Below are 25,307 nucleotides of genomic sequence, written 5' to 3' on the forward strand. Positions count from 1 at the left end.
AACCAGTCGAGCAAGCAACGATTAAAAAAAGAAGATGAACATTTTGAAAGCTGCAAAAAATCCACCACCACCACCACCAGCAGCAGTGTGTGAGTGAATGATGATGATGATGATTAAGCAAAAGCAGATGTGAACACTGCCGCTGCGTTCGAATTTCTCCGAAACAACCAACCAACCAACAGATATATTTAAATAAATATTTCAAAGAGGAAATTCAAAAAAAAAAAACTGCACGTGGTCAATTTCAAAAACAACACAAATCTAACTAAAATCTACTACTAGTAGTCAAGCTGCAAAAGTGAAAACAAAAAAAAATCATCGCTTCCAATTCGCTCACTGTGCAAACTGAAAATTCCCATGATTGGCTATTTTTCTGTTGCATTTATTATTTATTTTTTTACGATTATTATTACTGTGCTATTGTGATGAAAATTTCAATGCCGTCACAATAATGTTGGAGCGCATTGCTTAGGGGCGCCAACGTCACGTATTAATCGATCGTTAAGTGAATCGTTTGATTTATGAATGCCTAATCGAACCAGCGCATCTTTTCCGGTCGGGCCATTAACGCCGCCGACTTCCAAGGCCAGAGGTCACAGCCAGCCGCCGTATGCATAAATATTATTTGTAAAAAATTACTGTACAATTGATAGAAGAGAACGACGACAATCGACAACAATTGTTGATGGTGATGGATGGATAATATGATGGGAAAAGATAAGAATGAAAAAAGAAAAGTTCCTCTGGTGGATCCCAGTTCTTCCGGTCTACATGGCCCCCACATTCGAGTGGAGTAGCAGCAGCAGCAGCAGCAGCAGCAATAACAGTAGTAGTAGTAGTAGTAGGACTCTTTGATTTGGCAATAAAAAAGCCGGCTCGGCTTTTTTTATTGTACAATGGATGCCACCGTTGTGTCCGTTGCCGCCGCGGGGCATGGAGCTCGACGGGGGCGCATGCCGTCGTTGTCGTCTGTCGGTCGGTCGGTGCGAATGCACCGTCGACCTTGCCGGCCAAAGACGACCGATGGCAACGTGGCGCGGAAGCCAGCCGACTTGATTTCGGCGTTGACGTCAAGCCACGCCCTGGAAGAACGAGATCAATCACCACGCTCGTCAGCAGAAGCAAAGCGAAAACCGTTACAAATCGGACTGGACTACGAGTGTGGAAGTGAATAGTGTGGATGTGAGCTGTGGAAGAGGTAGATGTTGAAAAGGGGGTGACGAGAACAGAAAATATGAGAGAGAAAAAACAAAGAAAATAAATTGTCAGTGAAGAAGAAGCTTGACAAGCAACAATTGTCAGCATTTGTTGCACGCGAACCGCGAGGCTTCCATCCTTCCATTTTTTCCTCTCCGACTGGTGGCAAATCGGTGGAGCACAGGCAAAAGAAAGCAAAGACAATATCCAATCCTTCTCCCTCTCTCCCTCCTCTGCAGGGTTGGTGACGTCTGCAAACACTGAGAGCGTTCAGAAAGCAAAGATTAGCAACAATGAACGGCAAGCATGTCGTGGCGGAAAGGAATTGTGTGATTGGTTAAAAGAAAACCGACGCTTTTCTTTTTACCTCTATTTCTTCAGTTTGAATATCTCACCACTACCCCACTACCACTGGATGTGAAGAGACAGAAAGAGAGAGAAAAAAAATTAGAAAAAATAAGTAATAATAATAATTTATAAAAAACTTAAAAATGAAGAATTGCATGTTGCGTGCAGTTTTGTTGGAACTTGGCTGGCTGGCTGGCTTGAAGTGTGAAAAATTGACGGCTAGCGACGAGGGTCAACGGACAACAAAAAAGCTTGACCGCCGCCGCCGCCGCTGTATACTGGTGCTTACTACTACTTACCGACTACAACTACCAGCATGCCAGTATTACTAATAGAAGTGAACTACTGCAACAAACCGGTGTGCGGGTGAAAAGCTGCCCAAGAAATGTAGGTTAGCTGAAGTGGCCGCAATTACTGCGAAACCGAAAATGCGCGTCCCGAAAATGAAGACGCAGGAAATGATCCCATTTGCTGCGATCGCGTCACCATAATAGCAATATTCAAAAAAAATAATATGAGAAAAAAATTAAATTATTATTAATAATAAAATGGGATAAGATGAGATGAGATGAGATGAGATAATCAGCAACAACAAACCTGCCTGTTGTTGGAAAAAATTAGCTTCTTGATGATTGATGTTCAACGGGGATGGTTAGTTAGCGGCGGTTAGGTTGGCTTAATTGTGAAAGCAACAATCTTGATCGGTGTGTATAAGTTTGGTTGGTTGAATTGCACAAAGTCAAAGAATGACCAATAATTGTAAAGACCAACAACAATATAGTACAATACAATACAATACAATACAATACGAGCACTTGATGATGATGATGATAATAATTTCCCGTTCAACTTGGTATTCATTGTGTGAAAATAAATTTAAAAAAATAAAAAAAAACTTGAAAAGCATCGACAAAAAAGAACAAACAATTATTCACTATATACATATATATTCCATGAAAAACTATTATTATTGACTTTTTTTAAAAATATATTCCTATTAGCCCCTTCTATTCTATTTTTTCTTTTTTTAAATGAAGAAATTAAAATACTGATAAAAAAACAAACAAACAAACAAATAAATAAAACAAGAATAACAGAAAAATAATTGATGCGCATGAAGTGATCAGAAACGAACCGGTCAGACAAGTATAGTAGAGCTGATGCCGATAATGATAATGATAATGCATGCATGCATGGATACAGTATTGATGGTGATGATGATGAAAAGCAGTTTTCTCATTTTTGGCGTGTATTATGAAAAAGAAGTACGATAAAGGCAGGCAAGCGCGCGCCTAATTTCCGGTTGCAGATGGACAACAGAAAACAAATACACGGCAGAGGAAATGAAATTGAAATTTTTAAAAATGAAAGCAACACAATAGCAACAGCCAACCAACGGCAGTAGTGTGGCAGATGAAGAAGAAGCGGAAAATTATTAGCACGCTTTTTCTTGACGAAAATGAAACCGGATATACCTAACGGGGCCGAAAGTGGCAAGAAACAGGAGAAACCCGTTGAAACCGGAAGTTGGAAAACTGAGAGCAATTTACACAAATTGCCCAAAAGAGCCACAATAAACAGAAAAACAAATAAGCCAAGCATTTAAAATAAATACATACAAGAAAAAGAGAAAAGTAAAATAGCTCACGCACGCTTTTCGCCGGCCGACAAAGTGAAACGAACAAACAAAAAAGCGCCAAACCAATGCTCTCTCTCTCTCTCTCGCTAACTTTCACTGACTTATGGACCAAGCGGCTCGGCATGACATCACCAACAAACATATGGCTAGCGGGATCAACAATATTACGCACCGACGATTTTTGCGAACCTCTGACGTCGGCCCAACAGCCCCGGACATCAAAAGCGCTTCCACTAGCCGACAACTGCCACCAGTTTGCTTGCTTGATGGAATTGAAAAAAAAATAACAATTCTTCCACCACTGCGGAAAAAATAATTATAAAGCGATATAAATAAAATTGTTCCAAACACTCAGCACAAGTTCCACTAAAAACCAACCTGCGTACACTAATTACAATACTGTAGATTGGTACGAGAAATATATCTATGTAGAAAATAGAACTGCAATGTGGGTGTTGTTTCACACGTTTCACACAAAACGTTGATACTTCGAGAGCAAGAAAAACATTAAAAACTGATCAAATGAAACATGAAATTGAAAACGAAAAATGCGAACAAAAGATTCAATTAATTCAAACCGTGAAACAGATAATAAGCAAATGTTCTCCGTTCTCCAACTGCCCAAACAAAAAAACCCAGCAAAAACACATTTCAATTAATTAAATAAATCACACTATTGCAACAGCAAAGAAAGAAACAAACAACGAACACGTTGTTCAAAATATTCAACTGTACACGTACAGTAAATTGTACTATTCTACAATTATATATAAAATAATAACATTTCGCACATCAATTTCACATGTCACTTATACACGTATTTTCAAATAATTGCATTATGAAGGCTTTTTTCATTTTGATAAATTCTGCAGACCAATATTCAAATAATAACTAAAGCAATACTTATCGTCAATGTAGTGTTATTGTCATTGCAAAAGCAAAATGAACATGAGCAAATATGTTCACGTCAATTCACTGTAACAGCAAACGTTTCAAATTCAACAAAACGATCTTCTTTCTCCAAAACAACAAAGCATAACCGCTAGTAACACGCTTACAACAGCGCTTATACTTGCATTCGGATAAAATAAATTTCATAGAAAAGGAAAGCAAATAAAACACGTGTGCTAATGAAAAATGCAAATAATTAATGATGCAACGAGACATTCGCACTAATTATTTGAAGTATAGAAATTATTAAAATTACAGTAATTTTAGATGTTCAGGATGTAATTCAAAATTAGAAAAAATTCACATTTCAAAGTTACATTGACATCTATCTATTCATTTGTTTTTAAATGATGAAAATGAAATTACTTCTCTGAAATTAATATCAATTATCACATACATGGTTGGTTAATTTCATCTGCAAAACAAATGAAAGAATGTAAGCATTTGGATTCAATTATCGTCGCTAAGCGTAAATGATTGATTATTAATTGAATGATTTATCAAAAGTTTTCCTTTTATCAAAATTATTCTTTCAATTGTTTTACGATTTTGTTACATTCTGTGCACTGCTGTTATTGGCCAGCAAAGAACAACTCACTCGATGTTCTTCGAATTGGAATTGCTCGTAAAAGTACGTTTTTTACATTGAATAAAATGAACAATTTATATTTAAATTAAGCTTTTGAATCAAAATTTGCTAAATTGAAAACAATTTCGACGTCATCTTCACCCTGTAAACAAATAAAACAATACTGTTCTTGTACAATGTTAGCATATGAAAAAGAAATGAACGAACAACAACAACAACCAACTTAACAATCAGTACTGTGTCGTGATAAGATAAACAGTCCAGTATTAGATACTTCATCAAAAATAATTCACATCTCTTACCTTATTGTGTTAGTTTTGTTTAATTGATAATATCAAATTTATTTTTAATTCATTTACAGAATATGCCAAGTTGAACAAAAATGATCAATCAGCACGTGATGATTTATTGAATATGAAAATTTCATCCATGATATTATGATTATTATAAATAAATGTTTCGTTAACAGCAAAATAAAAATATCTACTTTTGCAGATGGAATGAAGTTGCTTTTTCGGTGTGCAAAAATATAGCCAGGCATTACAAGTGTCGCATAGAATCACAACGGTCGATCACGTCGTCGCATTGTCGCGCAACGTATGTGCAGCAGCAGCAGCAGCAGAAACATTGTCCAAATTCATGGACTTACAATCAATAGAGTCAGCGCTTTTTTTCTCAACACTTCTGATTTCATCGTTGAATATTTTTCTACAATAACAAATTTCCATAATTAATGCATCATCTTCGTTAAATTGAAAAAAGTTCGCCGCGTTGTGTTCATCATAATTAACAAACGTGAAAATTAATCGCATGTGGCAGAGAAGTTGCACTGGAACTGAACAATAAAATTATTGAATAGTCGTCGAAAAAAGTAAAAAGGAAACAGCAATAATAATAATAATAATAATAATAATAAAAGGAGCAATATTTTCATTGCAATTAATTAATTCCCTTGTATAAAATAAAACTTTCGATTCAATCTGTCAACAAATGTGATGATATGCTTTGAAATAAATTTTGAAAAAAATTGGATTGATATATTTTATTTTTAAATTAACTGTGACGGTTGACGCTGAGCACTCACTCACTGATGATGATCAGCTTCGAAATGCAGCAGACGACAGAAAGGAAACAACTTACATCATAATGGACAATTGGACTATTCTCGATTGAATCTTTTCAAAGACCAATTAAAAGGTTAGAAAAAAAGAACTAGAATTAATTAAATTAAAAGTTAGTAAAATAAAACTGCCAGATGGCTTGCTTATGAATAGCTGGGGTTCAACAGTGCACAGAAAGACGGAGGAACGAAAAAATTTCTTATCATGTATGTGTGTTGTATATGCCTGCTGTAATAAAAAAAAAGAGGATCGATTCATGCATTTATTTTCCATTCTGCGGCAACTTTCGGTTAAATCAGTCATCAGTCAACAAATACATGATGACTTTGGCTCGATAGAATAAATAATTTAAAATTGAAAATCTGAGAAGAAACGAAAAAGAAAGAGAATCAATTCTGTTTCTTTTGCTTGCTTAATTCCATTACATTTATATAGTGTTATTTTAACAAGCATATATGTATATAGATACCTATCACTGCGTGGAACAGCACTGCTGGATAGTGGCTGATCATTTCCCGTGGTAGACGTTGTCGTCGCTGGACCATCTTCGCCCAGGTCGATTTCAAAAATCTCTGGCTCGAGTTTCATGTGAATGCGGGATTTGCGTTTCGGTGCCACAGGTTTCGTCAGGTTGATTTCCACTTCTTCTCCAGCTTCGCTGTTTTTCAGTCCAGCATGATCGTCGAAATCCACCGGTTTGCCGTGCTTATTTATCGCCCCTCTTTTCAACAATTCTACCTCATCTGCCGGAAGAGCACTGTAGCCGTCGGCCATTTTCGATCACTAAATAGATTCAGAAAATTCGATTTCAGATAAAGCATGAATGAGCATGAAAAGAAATCCCTGCGAGGTTTTCATAAATAAATAAATAAATAAATAAAAATTATAATAAAATTAAGTAATACCTTAAAAAAAACTTTCACTAACTAACTGTGACAAGCTAGTCAATGCATGCACACAATCAACAAGTATCACATGTGTGAAAAAAGAAGGAAATGACAACATTCGTGTGATGCGTTGATAAAATTTAATAAAATAAAACAACCAAACAGAGATGTATTTCCGGTAAAATTGTAAATTTATTGTAAATACGTTTCTGAACAGTTGACAATCACTGCAGAAAATTATTGGCTCTATATATGTATAAAATTTGTCAAAAAAATTTCAAAGTGAACAGCTTTGGATCAACAACAACCCTGCTTTCAAAATCTCTCCACAGTTTAACTGCAAAAGTGCATTAGCAACTTCCTCCCTGTTTCCTCAAGTCCACAATTAAAAAGTCAGAGAGCAATAGCACCAGCACCAGCAGCAGCAGCAGCTGCTGCTCCAGCATCAGTAGCCGCAGCAGAAACAGCATACGAAACTCGACATTGCTTTTGAGCCGCTTTTCTATTGAAACAACTGCGTCAACTTTATGCATTCAATGACGCACACTAGCCATCCATTAAATTTAAAAAGCGGCAGTCTTTCATCCGAAAAGTGCCCGAAGCTCATGCCGGAAGTATTGAAAACACCGAGCTCTCCTGAAACGCCACTACCGTTTAATGCCCTCTAGTCTGCTTGCAACAAAGGCCGAGTGAAAAAAGATTGAAAATGAATGCTTGATATTTCTTATTCGAACCCGATTTTAATTTTAATTGAGACAGAAAAAAGCCAGTGGAATTTTAGAGCCAATAAAACAAAAAACATGGTCATCAAAAAACACCACCCCCTTTTTATTAAAATTTCTCCAATTGAACAACAAATTCTCACGAAAGAGGAGCAGCTAGGCGTTTACTGGTATTGTTGATGCGTATCATTGCTGTGTGCATGTGCATGGGGCAAAAGAAAAGAACAATTTAGTAACTGCACGCGTGATAGATACTTCTGAAATCAATTTCAAGTGCAAAGCAAAAGCGGCTGAATAATTAATTGAAAATATCATAAATTTTCCACAACTGCGCCAGGAAATTTTCCAAATCCGATAACAGACCACCATAATTTCCATTCTGATCAATTAAAACAACAAAGTCAGTGTCGGACGAAAAATTCAAGAGAGAAAATTTTACACATTCTTCACGTATCACCAGATGGTACACAGATTTGCTATTTACATCTGCCAAAATTTTGCACCATCGTAAAAGTGAATATGCAAAGTCACCCCAACCACCATTTGGTGAAAGTATCCCCGTGCAAACGGACTGCAAGATTTTTTCTTTATTGAATAAATATATTGAACAGCAAATGAAAATTCAATAATCCATACACAAGTTGTACACTTCTCTCATTCGTTCGTTGCATTAAACAATGTGCAGTTTCAATTTTCACCGACCCACGCAGAAAATGGATTATCAAAATAGAACGAACGATCATAAAATTCCATTCATACCTGATCCGCAGGGATTGATGTGTTGTATAATTGCAGCATTTTCAATTTCGCTGCAACTCTTTTCAACTGCCTAACCACCAACAAACAAACAACAGCTTATTAAAGTTTAGCAGCTAAAATCGTCACTGGATTATTAATAAAGAGAAATTCATTTTCCAAATAAATAATTCTATCTGAATAATAAAAGATAAACGGAGATTAAGCTGCTTCGGGAATCGAAGCAGTAATTACGACAATTTTCATATGCCGCCGCAAGGAAAAGGCTTTTTCATTCTACACACACGCTATTCACAACACTGCAACTAATGGTATACATGTATGTATATATGCACTCTTTCTTATCTATTTTTCTGAAGCTGTCATCACAGGCAGTCTCACTGTAGAATCAATTTAATTTAGAAAGCGAAACCTACAGAATAAAAATCAAAAACTGAAGATATTTGCAATTCAATGTAAGATAATATTACTTTTACGAGAAAATAAATCTGTGCAGCATAAAAGAAGCGGTGGGAACCAAAGAAATCAAAGTTTAACTCATCAACAAAAAAGCATGCCGATATAGTTAACAAAATGTAAAATTAGTATTCAAAAAGAGAAATACAATTATAAAGTATAAAAAATAGCAAAGATAAAAGAGCAAATTAAAATCAAGGTGAACACCAACCAGCTGGCTAGCAGTTAAGCACCGGCTGGCACAAAAAGCAATTCAAGGTCGACCGTTAAATGTAAATTTCACTGAAAACAGTTTCATATTAAAGTAAAAAATACCAACCAGTTTTATTGCATTAATTCCTACTGCAAACACAATCTTTTGTTGCTGTGCACAACTGCTGCTTGTCCCAGATTAAAAAAATTCCAAACCATTCATTCAACTGAGCAATGTTGTGGTGCTCTTCTGGCTGGAGGCTAACCGACCAACCACTAACTAGCCATAATATTACACGATTGATTGTTTTATTTCAAATTAAATTCTTCATCCCACGATCAACGACAACTTTCTTCATCAAAATTTTAAAATAATCATCGATTGAAAAATTCCATATTTCGTGGAAAGAAAAGGAATAAAATTAATAAAATTTTGACCGAATTTCACCAACAACTTGCCCACAGAACACACTTAATTGTCAATAACTTTTCCTAAATTGGCCATAAAATAAATAAAACGCGCTAGTTAAGCTGGTTCAGAAAAATAAACAAATACGAAAGCATAACATAAAAATGGAAAGAATTTTATTCGATCATTATATTATTCAATTTCAAACACGTAATCAAATAAAAAATTCCCCTATTCCCAAATGTTAAACACTGCATGCTGCAATGTATTCTAGTAGTAATAATTTTCAATTTTATCATTATTTCTTTTCACATTATCAGGTCACTATAATTATAATTATAATTATAATACTGCCATCAAGAAATAACTAATAAATATTAAATAGAGCAAATGTTCAATAAATATGGACAAAAAGTCTCAAAAGCAAATACAGTGAGTGAGTGAGTACACGCACCTTTATGGTATGATACGATGAATACTTTTATCACGAAGCATTTACAAGAAAGTGCTTGTTTTTATACAGCAAAATAACCGTAAAACACAAATACTTGACAAACAATGTCAACAACACAGATACCGTAAACAAAGTACAATTGTGCACCACCACCGCGTGCTAAGCTGGGATATTCCTATTAAGACTGATCAAAACGGTCATCAATATGAAAAATACATGGAATTTTAAATCGATATGCAAAATTATTGCACACTTCCCTAGAGATTATGTAAGTCAATCACATTCAAAATCTGCTCCATGCACCTGTCCAGATCGGAGAATGGCATATTGACAAGAAGCAATTGATCATCATCGCAAGCAATCATACTGATTCCAAAGTTTAAATATGTCTAAGCGAATAAATAGCAATTTATTGTTCAGCAAAGCAAAACCCTGTCTGTATATCGAAAATCAACAACCATCATTTACCCACACACACACACATGTATATATATAGACATATATAGACAATGCGTCAAAAATAACCACAGCAATTGAACAATAACCAATATGAGCTTCTTGGATGTCTAATAAAACTAGTAATTAAATTCTACCATCAGTGAAGCTTTCATTAATGAAATTTTTCGAGAAGAATGAGTGAAAATGACAAGAAAATTTTGAAAAAGCAACACTAAATACATGAACATACATACGCAAACTTGAACATATGCATAACACAAATGTACGTAACATAAACATATGAACAAAAACAAACATGCACGCACACATTTTTCACTCATTCCTTACTCACATACATTTTGGGCCGCAGATTGTTGATTGATGATAATCAGGGTGAAAAATATTCGTTCAAAATTACTTCAGTACAGCTCGTTAATTGAAATTCAAGTTTTCGCAGAAATCAATTTGATTTAGATGAAAACCATATATATATATATATATATATAAATTTTAAAACATGGGTGGATCTCAAATGAGAAAAATAAAACAAGACAACACAGCCCTCACTTTGTTCCATTTCACCATGCTCACGATCTTCACACAGCTAGAGGGGGAAAATTTTTCATTTTAAAACCAGAAAAACAAAACCCTCAAAATAGCCCTTTTGATAAAAACAAAAACAATTGAAAAAAATTACAAGTAGCCATATTCTGAGAAAATACACTTTTTTTCATGAGGAATATGATAAAGAAGAACATTTAATAGTTTTGAAGTTGAAAAAGAATAAGAATCGTAGAAAATTTTACAACACGTTCCCCTTGAGCAAAGTTATTCACACACATACACAAATCTTATATGCAGCTTTCAAATTAGAAGATTACAACATATAACCGAATAGGGCGTATAACGTTACGAGCCCAGAGATGGATGGCCATCATGAAATTGAATCGATATCAATTTAATAGGCGGCACAGTTTTCAGAACTAGCAACAACGTGAAGCAGTCATGCAAATAATAACAAATATTAATCACGTGTTGTCAACTGTAAGCATTCATTTACATTTGTCCTTTGCAACCTTTCCATACATCCATCCATTTATGTAATGCTATTTTCAGTACAGTCATTAGTAATTGAAAATTGTGCTGCTGCTCTGCAATAAGTGCAGTATCGATTAAGAATCAAAAAGAAACAAGTGGAAGCACACCATATGCTAGCTAGCTGGTCGAATTGAAAGATAACAATTCATATTTTGCAGAACATACAGAAAAATGTGAGACAACAACAAATACAACATGAAATTTGGAAAAAATATAAATGTCAAAATTCTCCTTTCAAATACTTGGACCGACAAAGAGGGAAGAGAATAGAAAATAAAGATAAAAGAAATGTTTGATTCCTTGCTTGCTTGCTTGCTTGCTTATTAAAATAATGTTCTCTCTTTCGTTTCCAATTTTCTTTCAATTACACATTCAGCTCGAATTTTAAAATAGCATTGAATTAATTTCTTTCACGCAATAATGATAAAAATTGACAAACCCATCACTTTCTGTCATAATTATGTAAACTTCTTGAAATTGAAGATCATATTTAATAAAAATTTTCCCCAATATGGAAACTGATAAATTATGCTAATTTCAATAAGAAACCTATTCTCTCAAGCATCTCTACATACAGTCCGTTTGTTCACAGCATTATCAAATATTGAAGTGGAGCAAAAGATAAGATAAGATAACATAATATATAATTGAGTGAAAAATTATAGAAAATAATATGTTTTGGAATAGAAATAGAAATGTTGTAGAACTACAGTAAACAAAATACCGAACATATTTTTCAGGCAAATGAGTGAGTGAGTGAGTGAGTGTATTTTTGAGTGTTTGTCAAATGCTGAAGAAGGAAAAACGTAAAGAAAAAGCAGCAGCACAAGAAGCGTAAGCGTTCGGTTGTTGTTAGCTTTTTCCAACAGAGCTAACCAGATGCCTGTTTTGCATGGAAGATAAACATCGGCGTCAGAATTGGCTTGAAGTGGCTTGAACATCAACAAAACTTGACAAAGCATCAAACGGCGAACAATTCGTTGTAAAACTGCCCCTGAATAATAATAAATAATTCTCTTCCATATTCGAAAAGTGGCCAGTTTCACAAGGGTGTGCGAAAGTGATAATTGCAAATGAAAAATTTCCATCGACACCAATCTGGTCGACCAACTGCACTGGCACAACTGTACTGCTATTATTTTGCCCAGAGGACAATATATTCTTTGAAGTGAAGTACATTCGCACGGTCCGTTTTATACAAAAGTAGCCGGCAATGTTGAACCATAAGCCGCTTAAGTCGTCAATGCGCAAAACAATTGCAAAAGAAAATGCACATCGTCAAACTGTCAGCAGCTGTCAGTGTTGATCGTGCACTGATGATTACGATAATGACCAAAAGCAGAAATGAAGCACAGCATTTATCACAGTGAACATTTATTAACATTTTCAGTTCACAAAATTATTTTCCACAACACTACACCGATGCAGTTGGACTTGTACAATCGAATCTAGCCTCCCAGTTTTCAACGACGACAATGCTGTTATTGAAGCTCCTTTTTTTGTAAGTAATGTGCTGTTTGTTAATTAGCTGACTGAGCTCATACAGTATCATTTGGTAATTAAACACACTGGTACATAATGATAAATAAGTAAACCACCACCACCACCACCACCACCACCACAAACTGAGTTTCCTTCAGTATAATATTCCGTAGTTGCGTTGCGATGTTGCTAATTGATAAATGACAACGGAGTTACTGCATCAATTAGTCAGTCTGCTGGGCTGTTGCATTTATTTAAAGATTGAAAAGTAGATTTAACCTTAGATTTTGGCGGCGAATTGTTTCCCAAGGGGATATGTGTATATATAGCACATGCCTATTCCGAGTGTAAAAAATCAACAAAGCTATGATGGCAAATGTGTGCAAAATTGAACAACAATAACAATCTATGCTGCTTGCTGAGAAAGATGCAAAATGAAATTTGTAATTGATTTGATAAACAAAAAAAAAATATATATATATACAATCATCTGCAAAAGTAAATCGATACAAATTGTGCAGCTGTTGCATTTTTCACGTTCACATTATAAATCAAGTACAGTAAGCAAAACTGCCTGAAAATCTTCGTCCACAAATCAATCAATTTTAATTGCATTTGTTCAATTGAACAACAGAACATCGTTTACAAAAATACTTTAAAAAGTAATATTAATATTTAAATAAATACAAACAAACAACTAGAATAGGATGAATATACGCTACAAAATTAAGTACTTTTCTTATTATTAAATCAATGTGATTCAAATAATCTCTCCCCCTCTCCGCCCAGAAAACTGTCATCAATGTTGATTCACTATTTCAAATTATTATGGACAGTTGTTAATTACAACCCAAGCTGCATTTTCTCACTAATCGCAGTAAGTGTTGAAATATATTGGTTTTATATTTTTAAAATTATGAAACTGCTAGTTAAAAAGAAGAAAAAAATAATAATAAACGCGTAAGAAAAGCATCAGAATGAAGAACATTTTGAATTGAGAAATGTATATTCCATGATGAATCATCATCATCATCATCATCAGTTGATCATTTGACGATAGAATGGCTTATTCGCCAAAGTGTTTCGACAGCAGCAGCAGAACGAAAATTAAATGAAACGCATGAGCGAAAAAAAAACCGTCCGTCCGAGTGGATATTATTGCATCGAAGTTTATCCAGTTGATATGGCCAGCAACAACAAGCCAGTCGAAGCAGGTAAAAATTGGCATCAGAATTAACGGTCGATACTGTTGCTGCTCAGCTGGAAAAGATCCGGCTGATGGATCTTAGCAGTGCCAATTATGTCCACACATTGAAATGAATATTTCAAATGGATCAAATCGAAATGGCACGTCACACGTCAGTGTAAATATTTGCATGCATATCTTCACCTGAGCCTGAGGCTGCTCGGCAAAAGCAGCACGCAAACACACGCGCGTAAATTGCACATCAAAATGTGAACAACAACCATCATAGAAACCAAACAATCAATGGTTCCCCTATTAAATTGAAGCTTCATTTTCAATTCAAATTTCATCTCATTTCCTTTAGATTGATGATTCTGCATTGCGCTGTGGTGTGGCACTACACACTCTGTTCGCTGGAGCGTAAAGTTGAATATCAAGATTCATCATCGTGTAATAAAAACGTAATCGGCAGCAAGCAGTTGTCACTAGTTGTTGTTCAGTGAATATTTGTGAATAGCCAGCCGTCACATGAATTCCGTGCTTTTTCCCTTCGCAAACTTGAAAGCCAAGTATCGATGTTATTTAATAAAATTAAGACAAAAAAAAAACCAAAATGCTCAAATCAAAAGACGAGATAATTCTCTGATCATAATTAATGATCAAAAGAAAGATGAAAAAATTTTGCAACATAAAAGTAAAAAAAACGAAAAAAAAACTTGAAAAAGCCCATTCTGTTCGAATCACTGATGCAGAGAAAAAAGTACAAATTGCCTGCTGGCAACATTTTGTTCAACCTGACTGTGTCGTTGCTGCATCCCTCAGAAAAAAAGCAAAAAATAAAAATAGAAAAAATCTACAACCCAACACAACTTTGAGCAAAATGACGTGCTATCGAATAATCTTTTTACGAAAAACTTATTCTACAGAGCAGATGTTAAAACTGGTGAATTTCCCTTTCACTCTAGTCAAATTGAACTTCTCTGATTCAATCAACGCACAACCAACATGTACAGATTGAAGATAATGCATGCAAAAATGACATATATACGCAGCATATTGTAGCGAAAAGTAATAAAGCAAAATGATACTTACTTACTGGTGAAATAAATTATTTTGCATAATTGGGTGGTAATTTGATTGGCCAACTTTTCTCACCGCAACTTCGGTCGTTGTTAAGTTGAGTTGAGCACACCACAAGTTGAGCAGCAGCACTACAACAAAAACCAAACTGACTTCAAAGCTGTATGTAATAAGCGATAAAACACTCTCTCTACCAGAATTATTACTATTCTCATACAGAACACATTCGAGTGAATAACTGATACATAATTAATCAATTATAAAAGTCAAAATATAAAACAGCTTATAATTATTAAAATTGAATAAAGCAAAAAAAATTATTCCTCTGCTTTGTCATTATTTGACAGTGTTGCAAAATGTTTCCGTTTGCATTCATTGCTCATCTATTGCAACTTTGGACTAGGGCAAAATGCAACGTAAGAGAAAAGAAGTTTTGCAATTTTCACAACATTAAATGCATTCTTTTCTTTCATAATGACACTTGCATTGAAATGGAATCGTAAAAGTTTTTCAAATTGAAATAGAAATAAAGCAACACTATAAATTAAATCCGAGAAATATTGTTCTCTTCACGCCTCAGCGTTCGTTGACTGACTGACGGTCAAGAAGCTGATCATCATTGCTTTCACCATCAGCATTCAAATTCAGCGTAAAAAACAAAACCCAACAAATTCCCCTCGCTCAACCTCAATTAAAATGCTAATGATGATGTTGTTGTTGTTGTTGTTGTCAAAGCTTTGAATAGCGTAGTGATAAAAGTTGTTTGTAAAATTGTAAACGGAAAAATGAATGACCACTACTCTCTGTTCAGGATGTTGGTGAGCATGAGTCGAGTGCAGAATATGCACGGTCGATTGGCAGATTCTTCGAAGAGCAGAAGTCAGCAATTTGTACCTTGCACCCGGATTTCAGCCCATGTTGGACAACTGTTACGTGAACATTTGGACCAAGGTCGTTTGGAGTTCGTCACGTCGGTTCAATTGCGTCTAGCGCTTGGAGAGACGGCCTGTTTCCGTGTACATGTACGTGACGACCACCGGACGGCGATCGACCACAACTCCACTGAATTGAGCCGACAAAATTCGACCAAAGTCATCCTGTCGACTGTTTACGCTGTGGAATATTTAAATTTGGTCCACGTGCATCCGATTCGGCAGCAGTATCTGTTCGCCGTGCCGACCATCAACTCGGTTTGCGTGTGCGATTGCGCCGGCGGCGAGGATCACTGTCGTCCTGGTCACCAGTACAACAACTGCACTGCGGATACGTTGTGCGTGACCAGTTATCACGCCCATCAAAAGCCGGTCGGATGTCCGTCTGGTGCGGAGGCGGATCTGTGCTGTCAGATATCCGTGAAACCGTACCGAAATTGGATATTCAGAGCTTTGTACATTGGTCAGCCGACCACCGTGGCCAAGTTCGCTTACAGACGATACTCGATCAACAACAACAATGATCAAACTTGGACCCTTGAAGTGGAACAACATTTGACGGTAAGCTGCCAAATGACAAGTGTCTGACTCAGTCGTTCAATTTAGAAGTAAATTAACTAACTATATGCTAATTTAAAAAGAAAATTTTTTTTCAGGTGACCCTAAACGAGCAGTCTGATTTCAACATCGCCACCGACAGTTTGCATTTCAGTTTGAACGGCGGCTTGCCGCATTGGCAACTGAAAGAAGGAATGTACTTTCATCGTCAACTTCAAGCTCCGCAACAAAATGCGAATGAAAAGCAACGAGCTAATGACGACGACGACGACAAGCTACACGTTGGCGTTCCCTTGAACGAACCTGACGAGTGGGATCCGAACAAATTGGGATGGCTGCGATTGGAAAATGGTCACTGGATAGCGCATCATGGTCATCTGCAATTGCCGACTTTGCAGCACGTACAAGTGGACGATTGTAAACGGCAAATTTACACGGTCGACTACAACGCCAGACACTCGGGCGGTGTTGGTCAGCCAAATTTTGGTACTTCTGTCCAAGAAAACGAACCTTGGATCCGAAGAGTACGTTCCCAATTGAACAGTGTAGAAATCGAGCACCGCCGTTCGCCGACAGTAGATGTGCAAGTTCAGATCAACGGAACACAGTTCGCGAACGTGTCCGTTTCGCACAGGGATTCGGTGCTTTCGGATTTTGAGGCTAGTATTGTTGTCGACTCAACCAACAATCGTTACTTGAATCTGACCCTGCACAACGCCCGCGGCATGTTGCTGGGCACCGTCTACACGGACGAAAGCAGCCAGACTGCCGAACTGGCGTTCAGCCTGCGAGCAACTGAGCAAAGTGACAATTCTGGCACCGTGCATACAGTTCGTCTCGCACTGCCCCCGGAGGTGAACGGAACTCGTCGGGTTTGCTTGGAGGTGAACCCCGAAACGAGCGTGTGCCGTACAGCGAACTATGTCGTTCAACCGACGCTGAAACAGCCTGCTCTGGCGATGGCCAGCTGGGCCGTAAAACAAGGAGAATGTGAAAATTGCAACCAAATCACGCTGCAAAGTATCGGCAAATATCTGAATCCGTTGCAATGGTTCGACGGAATCGGAGACGTGTCCGAAATGATTGCCGTAGCCATCGAGTCACTGTTTTCCATATTGGTCATTTTGGTGTTGCTTTGTCTCTGTCGCAGATTTGCTTGGCCAATACTGCGTCTGGCGATCCATCCAGTTGGCAAAAGCAAATCATCTGGCATCTGATTTGAAAAAGCTTCAAACAACAGCCACACCCCCACACACCCTGCTTGTTGTATCCAGCACCACCAGTGTCCCGGCAAAGGGAAATCAGTGGGACTGACACCGTTGTTGCTTTGTGTGTTTTTTGTGCTTCGATTAGAAATTAATGGAAGTGACAAAAAAAAATTAAAATTCATCTGCTCATTCAATGAATCTATTCATTCCGACTTGAAAAATCTGCATTTGAAAAATTCACTAAAAACCCTGTGCATTTTCATCACAAAGCTTCTTGTTCCGCTTCAGTAGAACAAATGAAAAGATGAAATTTTGTTCTTCTCCCTCCCTATCTGCAGAATGTCGATCTATTGTTGCCGAAATAATTCGAAAATTTGTGGAAAAACAAAATTTGAAAAATTAAAAAAATAGAAATCAACCCTGTATGGAAAAAGGTTACGCTTTAAAAGGGGAACAATGAGAACAAATTTTCGACGAGCCAACTTTGATGAACATTTTCAAATACAATCAACAACATCAGCAGCAGCAAAATGTGATTATCAGAAGAACAATGGCAAAGCCAACCAACGCCTATTCTATCGTTATTACACACTCACATATACATACATATATATATATATATATATATAACAGACATTGAAGATTTTGTGCAAGTGCGCGACTGAATCATCAACGTCACTGTAAATTTTCAGCACTGCTAAAGGAGCTCTTTTGATTGCTGATAGAGAGAAAAAAATTTAAATTAAAAAAAGCCGAAAAACACTACTTGAAGACGACAGACTAACCGTTACAGGAACTCTATCTCTCTGTATGTTCGGTTTCGATGAAGTTTTGCTAATATTACTATTAATAAATATTTACGTTTGAAATTTTATCCCAAATAACAGAATTCAATATTTCACTCACACAATAATACAATAACAAAAAAATTACATCTACTTACTGAATTGGTTGGCTTGCTTGAAGTTGGAAAAGATTGATTTTGCATGTCCAAATGGAAGAGGAGAACAACACTTTCGCTCTGTTGTACAGTATAAAATTACCATCGACGAACATTATGTTGTTTGTGTGTTTTTTCCTCTTTCTCTCAAATCATCTTTAAAATTCCGATATTCTTTTTTGGTAAACAAGGAAAGCTCAATTTCTCATCAGCCGTTGTTGATCAGAAAAGCAAGCAAGTAGCCGGATAAATGAACTAAAAAAGAAAACAGGCAAAAATTAAAAAATTTACATACATACGGGAAAAAATGATCCATTTTTTGCACCATGCGTTTTATTATATATGTATATATTTTTCTATTCTTGCAACTAAATACATGCAGATGAAGACAAATTTCAGTCGAACAACAAAACGAACTATTATTTCCAAATACCACATCACCTATGCACACAATCAATTCTCCTAGTCCAGCTTCCATTAAAAAATCAATTTCCGCGTCTGAATAAGTAAAAGTCGCCAGCCAGCAGCCAGCTAGCTGGAGTTCAGAGGAACAATTTCAATTTTCCACTCTGCATTTTGCTGCACACGTTTGTCTAATAATAAATATACATACACTGCTTTTGTTAACATCGTTATATTCTGCTACGATGGGTCCTCCAACTTTACAAAGGCATGCTTTTGAGCATAAATTGAAAAAGCACAAATTAAATAACAATAATAATAATAAAATAAAAATTTCCTTTTCTCTAATAGTCTAGCTTATGATTTAATTAATCTTTTTGAATGGAAATAAAACTGCCTTAATTTCAAGTTCAAAAATATGCGTGTATGTATGTATGTATGTATGTATGTATGCGTCTTTTATGAGAATAAAAAAACAAATGCCTTTTGTTCAAATGAATATTACTTGTAATTGAATTGAAAGCGATTGTTTCAGCTGGTTTGTGTTTAAGAAAAGAAAAATAATACTAAAAATAACTAATCGCTCTATTTATTTTTGTCATTCATTACATTCCTTCGAAAATAAATAAATAAATAAATATATATGGTCAAGAGAAGTTGAGACGATTTTTATAAATCAACATTGTTCACATGCATCGCCGTCCTCGTCGGCATGCTAAATGCTATGATGCATTGAAGAATAAATGATAATTCCATCGAACGCATGTTATACACAACCTTTCCAGCCAACGAGAGAAAAAAAAGAGCAAGTGTCATTGAATAAATTACTAAAACGGAATTTTGAGCAAAAGCGTTTCTGCCAAAAGATGACAAAATATCCATAATGGTTTAATGTCAGTCATAAAGGGAAAAAAGAAGAAGGGAAAAAACATGAGAGGAATTTTTTGTTCAATTCAGAAATACAGAAGAAAAAATAATAAAAAAACCATGAGACGACGATAATTTCGACAAGAAATGCAGAGCAAACAAACAGTGCGTGTCTGTGCAGACCAGGCACGACGAGCAAGCTAACCAGCCAGCCAGCCAGCCAGCCAGCTGCTAGTCAGCTAGCTGTTCAGTTATCGATCATCATCATCAATCCAAAGCAGACGCAGTGAAGAAATAAATGTTGCAACGCTTTTTCGTCGTCTGCTGTGAAAAAGAAGCCGCTGACGTTGCTCACATTTTATAAACGCATATCACATACACAATCAACTGCACCAGAATGGAGAAACAAAATTGTTTTAAAATTAAAAAAAAAGGCATACATTTTTCTCACTTGTCTAATATGAATATGGTCTAATTTTCAATTTTGCTCGTCACTGTCCGATGTTCGACTACAACAATATCAATAAGATGCGGAAAAAATTCACCACTTGATCACGAGAATAAAAATGAATGAAATACCAAATATCAAGGAGGAATACCGTATCAAGGTGATTGGAAAATGTTTCTTTTTTGTTTTTTTGTTCGTCAGTTCATTTTTGTGATCACTTTTAATTAATCAAAGTGAAAAATCACTCTTCTCTCAGCACACCATCACCAAATGAGCAGCAGCTTTGAAAAGCACGTGAAAAGAATATTTATATATTTTTTATTTGCTACCTGCCTCCTGCCTGTGCTCTTTCTCCCCCTCTCTCTCGCTTCCTCTCCTATTCACCAGCAGCTCAGCTACTACCACTACTACTACTACTCTTTCTCCTCCTCCTCCTCCTCTTTGCTGCTTCAGCTTTTCAAAAACGTCTTGCTTCAATGGTGATGCATCTTTTCAAACACATTTCCCATCTTATTTACCAAAAGCATGTGATTATATATTTTTATTCTGTTTTTCAATTTACACTACTCTCTTCTGTGCGCGTGTCAGTGCAAATCTTAATCTATTGCATCATGTTATGATGAAATTGATTTCAGAAAAATGTGAAAATATTTTCTCTAACCGGCCAGGCCACTTTTGAAAACCGATTCAACTCAGCCAGCTTTATTATAACCAAGCCATGAAGATTAATTGGCTCAGAATAAATAATTTGACCAACAATCTCCCACCTTGTTGTTGGAATAACAATCCATCTTCACTAGTATGGCAGAGAGCAGAAAGAGAAAGAGAGGATGCATGAACGTCGCCGGTCCATCTGGAAAAAGCAGGTCATTCACGGGACACGGTCCAGTCACGGTTACGCTCCGAATGTTACAATACAGCCCACATAGCATAAGCAAACTGTAAACAACGTGCAGCTGAGAAAAATGAAAAACACCACTGCTATCAATTTTGAATGAACATGTAAAGAAAATTATCAGAAATACAAACACGCGTAGATAGATAGATGCACACGCCCACACACGTATGGAGATATACATCTCTACACTTATAAATAGAGAAAAAAGAAAAAAATTGTATAGCTATATATATATTATATACATATGCACAGATATCCATCCACCCACCCATTCGAAAAGATTTCAGCAACACAACAGAGAGATTTCATCGAGAATAGACAGACAGATATATCCTATCGAAAAGAAAGAAAGATAGATAGATAGAAAAATAAATAACAATTCAGCAAACAATATTGTTGGCCATCCTGTGAACACCTATTAGACCTTTTTCAGCCAATCACAGAGCGCGAAACGTTGCAGCATCAAATTCGACTACTTTGCAAATTTGAACCAATCAAACGAATCGCCCGCGCCACAATTCTTGCGACGGTCGCGATTCGTTCAAGTCTCCATCAAAAAAGTCCCAACCGTCAACAAAGACGGCGGTGCACACAAACGACGAAGCTGGCGTCAACACGTCGTCCACATTCTTGACTTCGTCTTGGACTTGATTTTCAGAACCTACATCCAATGCTGGAACGACCTCGCAACTAATGCTAAGCTAAGGTAAGTTTTTTTTCTTTAATTTATATCTTTAATTTGAAAAAGAAAATTTATTCACACATTCACACACCCATATATATATATATATTTGTAATGGCCGACTATTCTCCTCAGCCTGATATCAAATCAAGAACTATTGAAAAAGAACAAGAAAAGAATTCACGATTAATTAATTTGATTAATTAAAATTACGAAACATTGAGAACAATTGTTGTACAAGTGTAGAAAAATACCTTCACTGTATTTTTAATGTAAGCTTATATTAATCTTTTTCAAATAATTCCATCTGTTGAGATTTGACAATAAATTCGACCCGTATGCATAGTAGATGCAAAATTTTCACGACAGTTCGTCGAGTTGGAACGAAATCAACATATTTCAGAAATGACAGTCACCAAGGCAAGGCATGTGTAGACAGATAAATAGGCAGACAACAGACAGACAGACAGACAGACAGACGGGCAGGCTAGTTCCACCACTGATTTCCACGATGACCCAATTAGACAAGCTTCGTATACTGGGGGCTCAAATTAGTAAGCTTGCCAAATGAAATATATAACATAGTAATAATAACAACAAATTATTCATTCTTGCGTGACTTTCTCTCTCTCTCTCTTTCCTCCCAACTTCCTTTCACATAATAATTCTATTCTTATACATATATATCACACTTGATCTTCGTTTCACATCGTGCATTTTTACAGAGCCATAATCATTTATATTAAGATAAATATAAAATAGGTTAATGAAAAAGCATTGCCGCAAGTTGTCATTCTTTTGTCAGCTGTTGGTTGGTTTGATGCATATTTTTATTAATAAGTAATTGCTTTTACGAAACATCATTTGGTGAAAATGTTGATTTCGCAATTTCGTCAAGGGGAGCAGCGACCGACCGACGGTCAGTCAGACGGATAGATGGTGATGATGGACGGACGGATGGATATCATTTGTAAGCTGACTTCACGAAATTTTCCAACCGTTTCTAGCCTCCTTGAGACTTTGAGCAGCTAGACAAAAAACAACAACAACCGCCAAAATGTGAAGAATTTTTCGTCGTCGAAAAATGTGGAGAAAATTGTTTGAAGAAATTGAAAAAGCAACTCGTTCGTTCGTCTATCGACGACCTTCGGCTACAAGAAGCCCGGAGGGGAAAATTGGAAAGAGAGAGAGAGAGAAAAAAAATTTCTTTTTTCCTTTCAGACATGCACAACTTTGTCCAAATGCAAAGTGAACGACAAATAGCAGACGAAAGAAAAAACAAACAAACAAGCAAATGCAACAACCGACGGTGAACTTTAACAACATCTTGTCCATAAATAGATTTTTTTTATCATGATAAAGCTTTGAAACGGACGAGATGAAAATCGCATTCTTATTCTGTCTTCATTCCCCCCTCCTCCCCTCATCAATTGAAGAATATGAAATAACATGCAAATTTCTAATACAAATACATACTGCTCCCCTCCTACCCCTCTTATTTCTTCCTACTTAGCTGTACATTGAAAATTGCTTTTCGTTGCATTTTTTGCTCTTTTTCAAAAACATGTTGATTCATTGTTCAAAAATCAATCCTGATGACCAAGAAAAAAAAAGATAAATGATACAAACTACCCGCCAGTGACAAGCACAGCAATTATTTCCTGCTTTCAATTGTAAACTTGACTAACAGCCAACTGACTCTCCGTACAGTCATCATTAATGCAGATGTGCACAACTGACTGTACAAATGGTCGTCGTTCGTGAATGATTCAGAGAAGGTGAAAAAGGAAAAAAATTCCATTCCAAAAAGCCAGTAAACAAAAACGGCCGGTGTTGTTGACTTTTATAATAGTACAACAGTTTTGAAATGTCAGATGCTGAAAAGCAGATAAGCAGCAGATGACGTGTACGTTTTCACTGTTCTCTATATCAGAAAATTTAAACCAATAAAAAGAAAATGGGGGGGGGGGGAGAGAGATTGAAAAAAAAAGGGATTTTCACAATTGATTTCGTGCAATGAAAATGGCTGAAAAGCAGTTGAAATGTAATTTATTTTTTCCTTATTATAGCGGTAGTCTTTGATTTCAGCTTTTTCAATTATGCTCATCACAACAACACCAACAACAACAACAATAAAGAACAGTGAGAAGAGAAGATGAAAAGAAAATTGGTTTGAATACTTCAACTTTGCAATTTTACCTACCTAACCTACCTACCTACACACACACACACACATTCAGCCCACGTTCCCCACAACACGTATCTCTCTTCCAAGCAAGCAACATGCTGACAATTCTTCTTCCAATTCCCCCGAGGCTTAAAATTTTATATCACTTCTCAAGCGTCGTTCTACTTTGCAGAAAATAGCAGAGGAATAAGTAGCAAGACGAAAAAAACGAAAACGAAGAAAAAATTTCCCTACAAAACTACACGCAATTTCAACTGTACGGTAAGTGATACACACAATCTTTTTACATTTATTGGCTTTCTTTTCAAACAACACATTGAACATAAAAATCCTAACCAGGTCAAGCAAACGTCACGTTCAGAAGATGGAAAATATATATTGTATAAATAGAGATAAATGCAGAAACTGAATTTTTCATCCAATCTGTTAGGCATAAAAAAGTTTAATTTTTTTTGTTTCTAAATCAATTGCCAACGTTGAACATCATCGCGCAGATAGAGATGATGGTTCGTTTGGGATTTTTCCAATTCAATTTTGAAGATATTCCAAAATTCAAGTCATTCGATATGGTTAAATTTTCTGATCGATAAAATAATATCAAAAAATTATAATAATTTATTCATTTCCACCACTTTAGTTTAGTTGGAAGACAGTCTTGTTACCTGCTTTTCATTAGATCAGATCAGATTATACGGTATGTACGTGTGGGTTATTGTAGGTGGAAATTGTTTCGAAATTTTGTTCCAATTGATTGATTGATTGATTGATTGATTGATTTGAAAGTAAGATAAGGGAATTGTGAAATGTTGTCGTAGAAAAACAAAAACCAAACCAAACCAAACCAAACTAAACAGATCTTAGAATGTGAAAATTTTTTCAACTTATCTAAAAGCACCACAAACCAAGGACGCGTCAAACACTTGTGTTGTTGTCCTGGATGAATTTATTAGATCAGCTTTACGCAATAATAGTGGAGATGAGAGAAAAATGAAATTATCATTATTGTTCACCGTTCTAGCCGGTGTTTCGAGTGCTGTTGTCGCGCATATTCAAAAATTACAGTACCTGAGTGCGGCGACCGCAAATAATGCTCCAGCAGCTAGCTTCATGGCCTGCTTTTGTTTTTCGATGACGTGTCACATTCACCACTTCTATTTGCTGTGGTGTGTAGAATAGATA

General features: G+C 36.1%; 9 protein-coding genes across 9 annotated transcripts; 1 reads left to right on the forward strand and 8 right to left on the reverse strand.

Annotated features, from left to right (window-relative positions):
- Positions 1 to 621: 621 nt before the first annotated feature.
- Tsp_02692 (conserved hypothetical protein) lies at positions 622 to 1,305 on the reverse strand. Its single transcript, XM_003378972.1, has one exon. It carries the CDS (start codon positions 1,303 to 1,305, stop codon positions 622 to 624), a length of 684 nt encoding a protein of 227 aa, XP_003379020.1.
- A 1,972-nt stretch (positions 1,306 to 3,277) lies between these two features.
- Positions 3,278 to 4,262, reverse strand: Tsp_02693 (conserved hypothetical protein). Its single transcript, XM_003378973.1, has 4 exons — positions 4,257 to 4,262; positions 3,890 to 3,941; positions 3,563 to 3,671; positions 3,278 to 3,446 (listed from the first exon to the last, which is right to left on the reverse strand). Exons 1-4 carry the CDS (start codon positions 4,260 to 4,262, stop codon positions 3,278 to 3,280), a joined length of 336 nt encoding a protein of 111 aa, XP_003379021.1.
- A 1,034-nt stretch (positions 4,263 to 5,296) lies between these two features.
- Positions 5,297 to 6,619, reverse strand: Tsp_02694 (hypothetical protein). Its single transcript, XM_003378974.1, has 5 exons — positions 6,315 to 6,619; positions 6,163 to 6,175; positions 5,974 to 6,073; positions 5,520 to 5,559; positions 5,297 to 5,432 (listed from the first exon to the last, which is right to left on the reverse strand). Exons 1-5 carry the CDS (start codon positions 6,617 to 6,619, stop codon positions 5,297 to 5,299), a joined length of 594 nt encoding a protein of 197 aa, XP_003379022.1.
- A 506-nt stretch (positions 6,620 to 7,125) lies between these two features.
- Tsp_02695 (conserved hypothetical protein) lies at positions 7,126 to 8,252 on the reverse strand. Its single transcript, XM_003378975.1, has 4 exons — positions 8,214 to 8,252; positions 7,894 to 8,025; positions 7,623 to 7,711; positions 7,126 to 7,234 (listed from the first exon to the last, which is right to left on the reverse strand). Exons 1-4 carry the CDS (start codon positions 8,250 to 8,252, stop codon positions 7,126 to 7,128), a joined length of 369 nt encoding a protein of 122 aa, XP_003379023.1.
- Positions 8,253 to 11,715: 3,463 nt separating this feature from the next.
- Positions 11,716 to 12,641, reverse strand: Tsp_02696 (putative NADH-ubiquinone oxidoreductase chain 4L). Its single transcript, XM_003378976.1, has 3 exons — positions 12,542 to 12,641; positions 12,064 to 12,251; positions 11,716 to 11,727 (listed from the first exon to the last, which is right to left on the reverse strand). Exons 1-3 carry the CDS (start codon positions 12,639 to 12,641, stop codon positions 11,716 to 11,718), a joined length of 300 nt encoding a protein of 99 aa, XP_003379024.1.
- Positions 12,642 to 14,285: 1,644 nt separating this feature from the next.
- Tsp_02697 (conserved hypothetical protein) lies at positions 14,286 to 15,643 on the reverse strand. Its single transcript, XM_003378977.1, has 4 exons — positions 15,579 to 15,643; positions 15,022 to 15,243; positions 14,720 to 14,742; positions 14,286 to 14,482 (listed from the first exon to the last, which is right to left on the reverse strand). Exons 1-4 carry the CDS (start codon positions 15,641 to 15,643, stop codon positions 14,286 to 14,288), a joined length of 507 nt encoding a protein of 168 aa, XP_003379025.1.
- Positions 15,644 to 15,971: 328 nt separating this feature from the next.
- Tsp_02698 (conserved hypothetical protein) lies at positions 15,972 to 16,492 on the reverse strand. The gene is made up of 2 exons (XM_003378978.1): positions 16,145 to 16,492; positions 15,972 to 16,067 (listed from the first exon to the last, which is right to left on the reverse strand). Exons 1-2 carry the CDS (start codon positions 16,490 to 16,492, stop codon positions 15,972 to 15,974), a joined length of 444 nt encoding a protein of 147 aa, XP_003379026.1.
- Positions 16,493 to 16,747: 255 nt separating this feature from the next.
- On the reverse strand, positions 16,748 to 17,708 carry Tsp_02699 (hypothetical protein). Its single transcript, XM_003378979.1, is given in 4 exon segments — positions 16,748 to 16,987; positions 17,002 to 17,171; positions 17,202 to 17,414; positions 17,429 to 17,708. The coding sequence occupies 4 exon segments, from the start codon at positions 17,706 to 17,708 to the stop codon at positions 16,748 to 16,750; spliced, it is 903 nt and encodes a 300-aa protein (XP_003379027.1).
- Positions 17,709 to 24,631: 6,923 nt separating this feature from the next.
- On the forward strand, positions 24,632 to 25,304 carry Tsp_02700 (conserved hypothetical protein). Its single transcript, XM_003378980.1, has 3 exons — positions 24,632 to 24,697; positions 24,771 to 24,822; positions 25,021 to 25,304. Exons 1-3 carry the CDS (start codon positions 24,632 to 24,634, stop codon positions 25,302 to 25,304), a joined length of 402 nt encoding a protein of 133 aa, XP_003379028.1.
- The last annotated feature ends 3 nt before the right edge of the window (positions 25,305 to 25,307 follow it).

This window comes from Trichinella spiralis (genome assembly GCF_000181795.1).
Source record: "Trichinella spiralis strain ISS 195 chromosome Unknown Scfld2, whole genome shotgun sequence".
Lineage (NCBI taxonomy): Eukaryota > Metazoa > Nematoda > Enoplea > Trichinellida > Trichinellidae > Trichinella > Trichinella spiralis.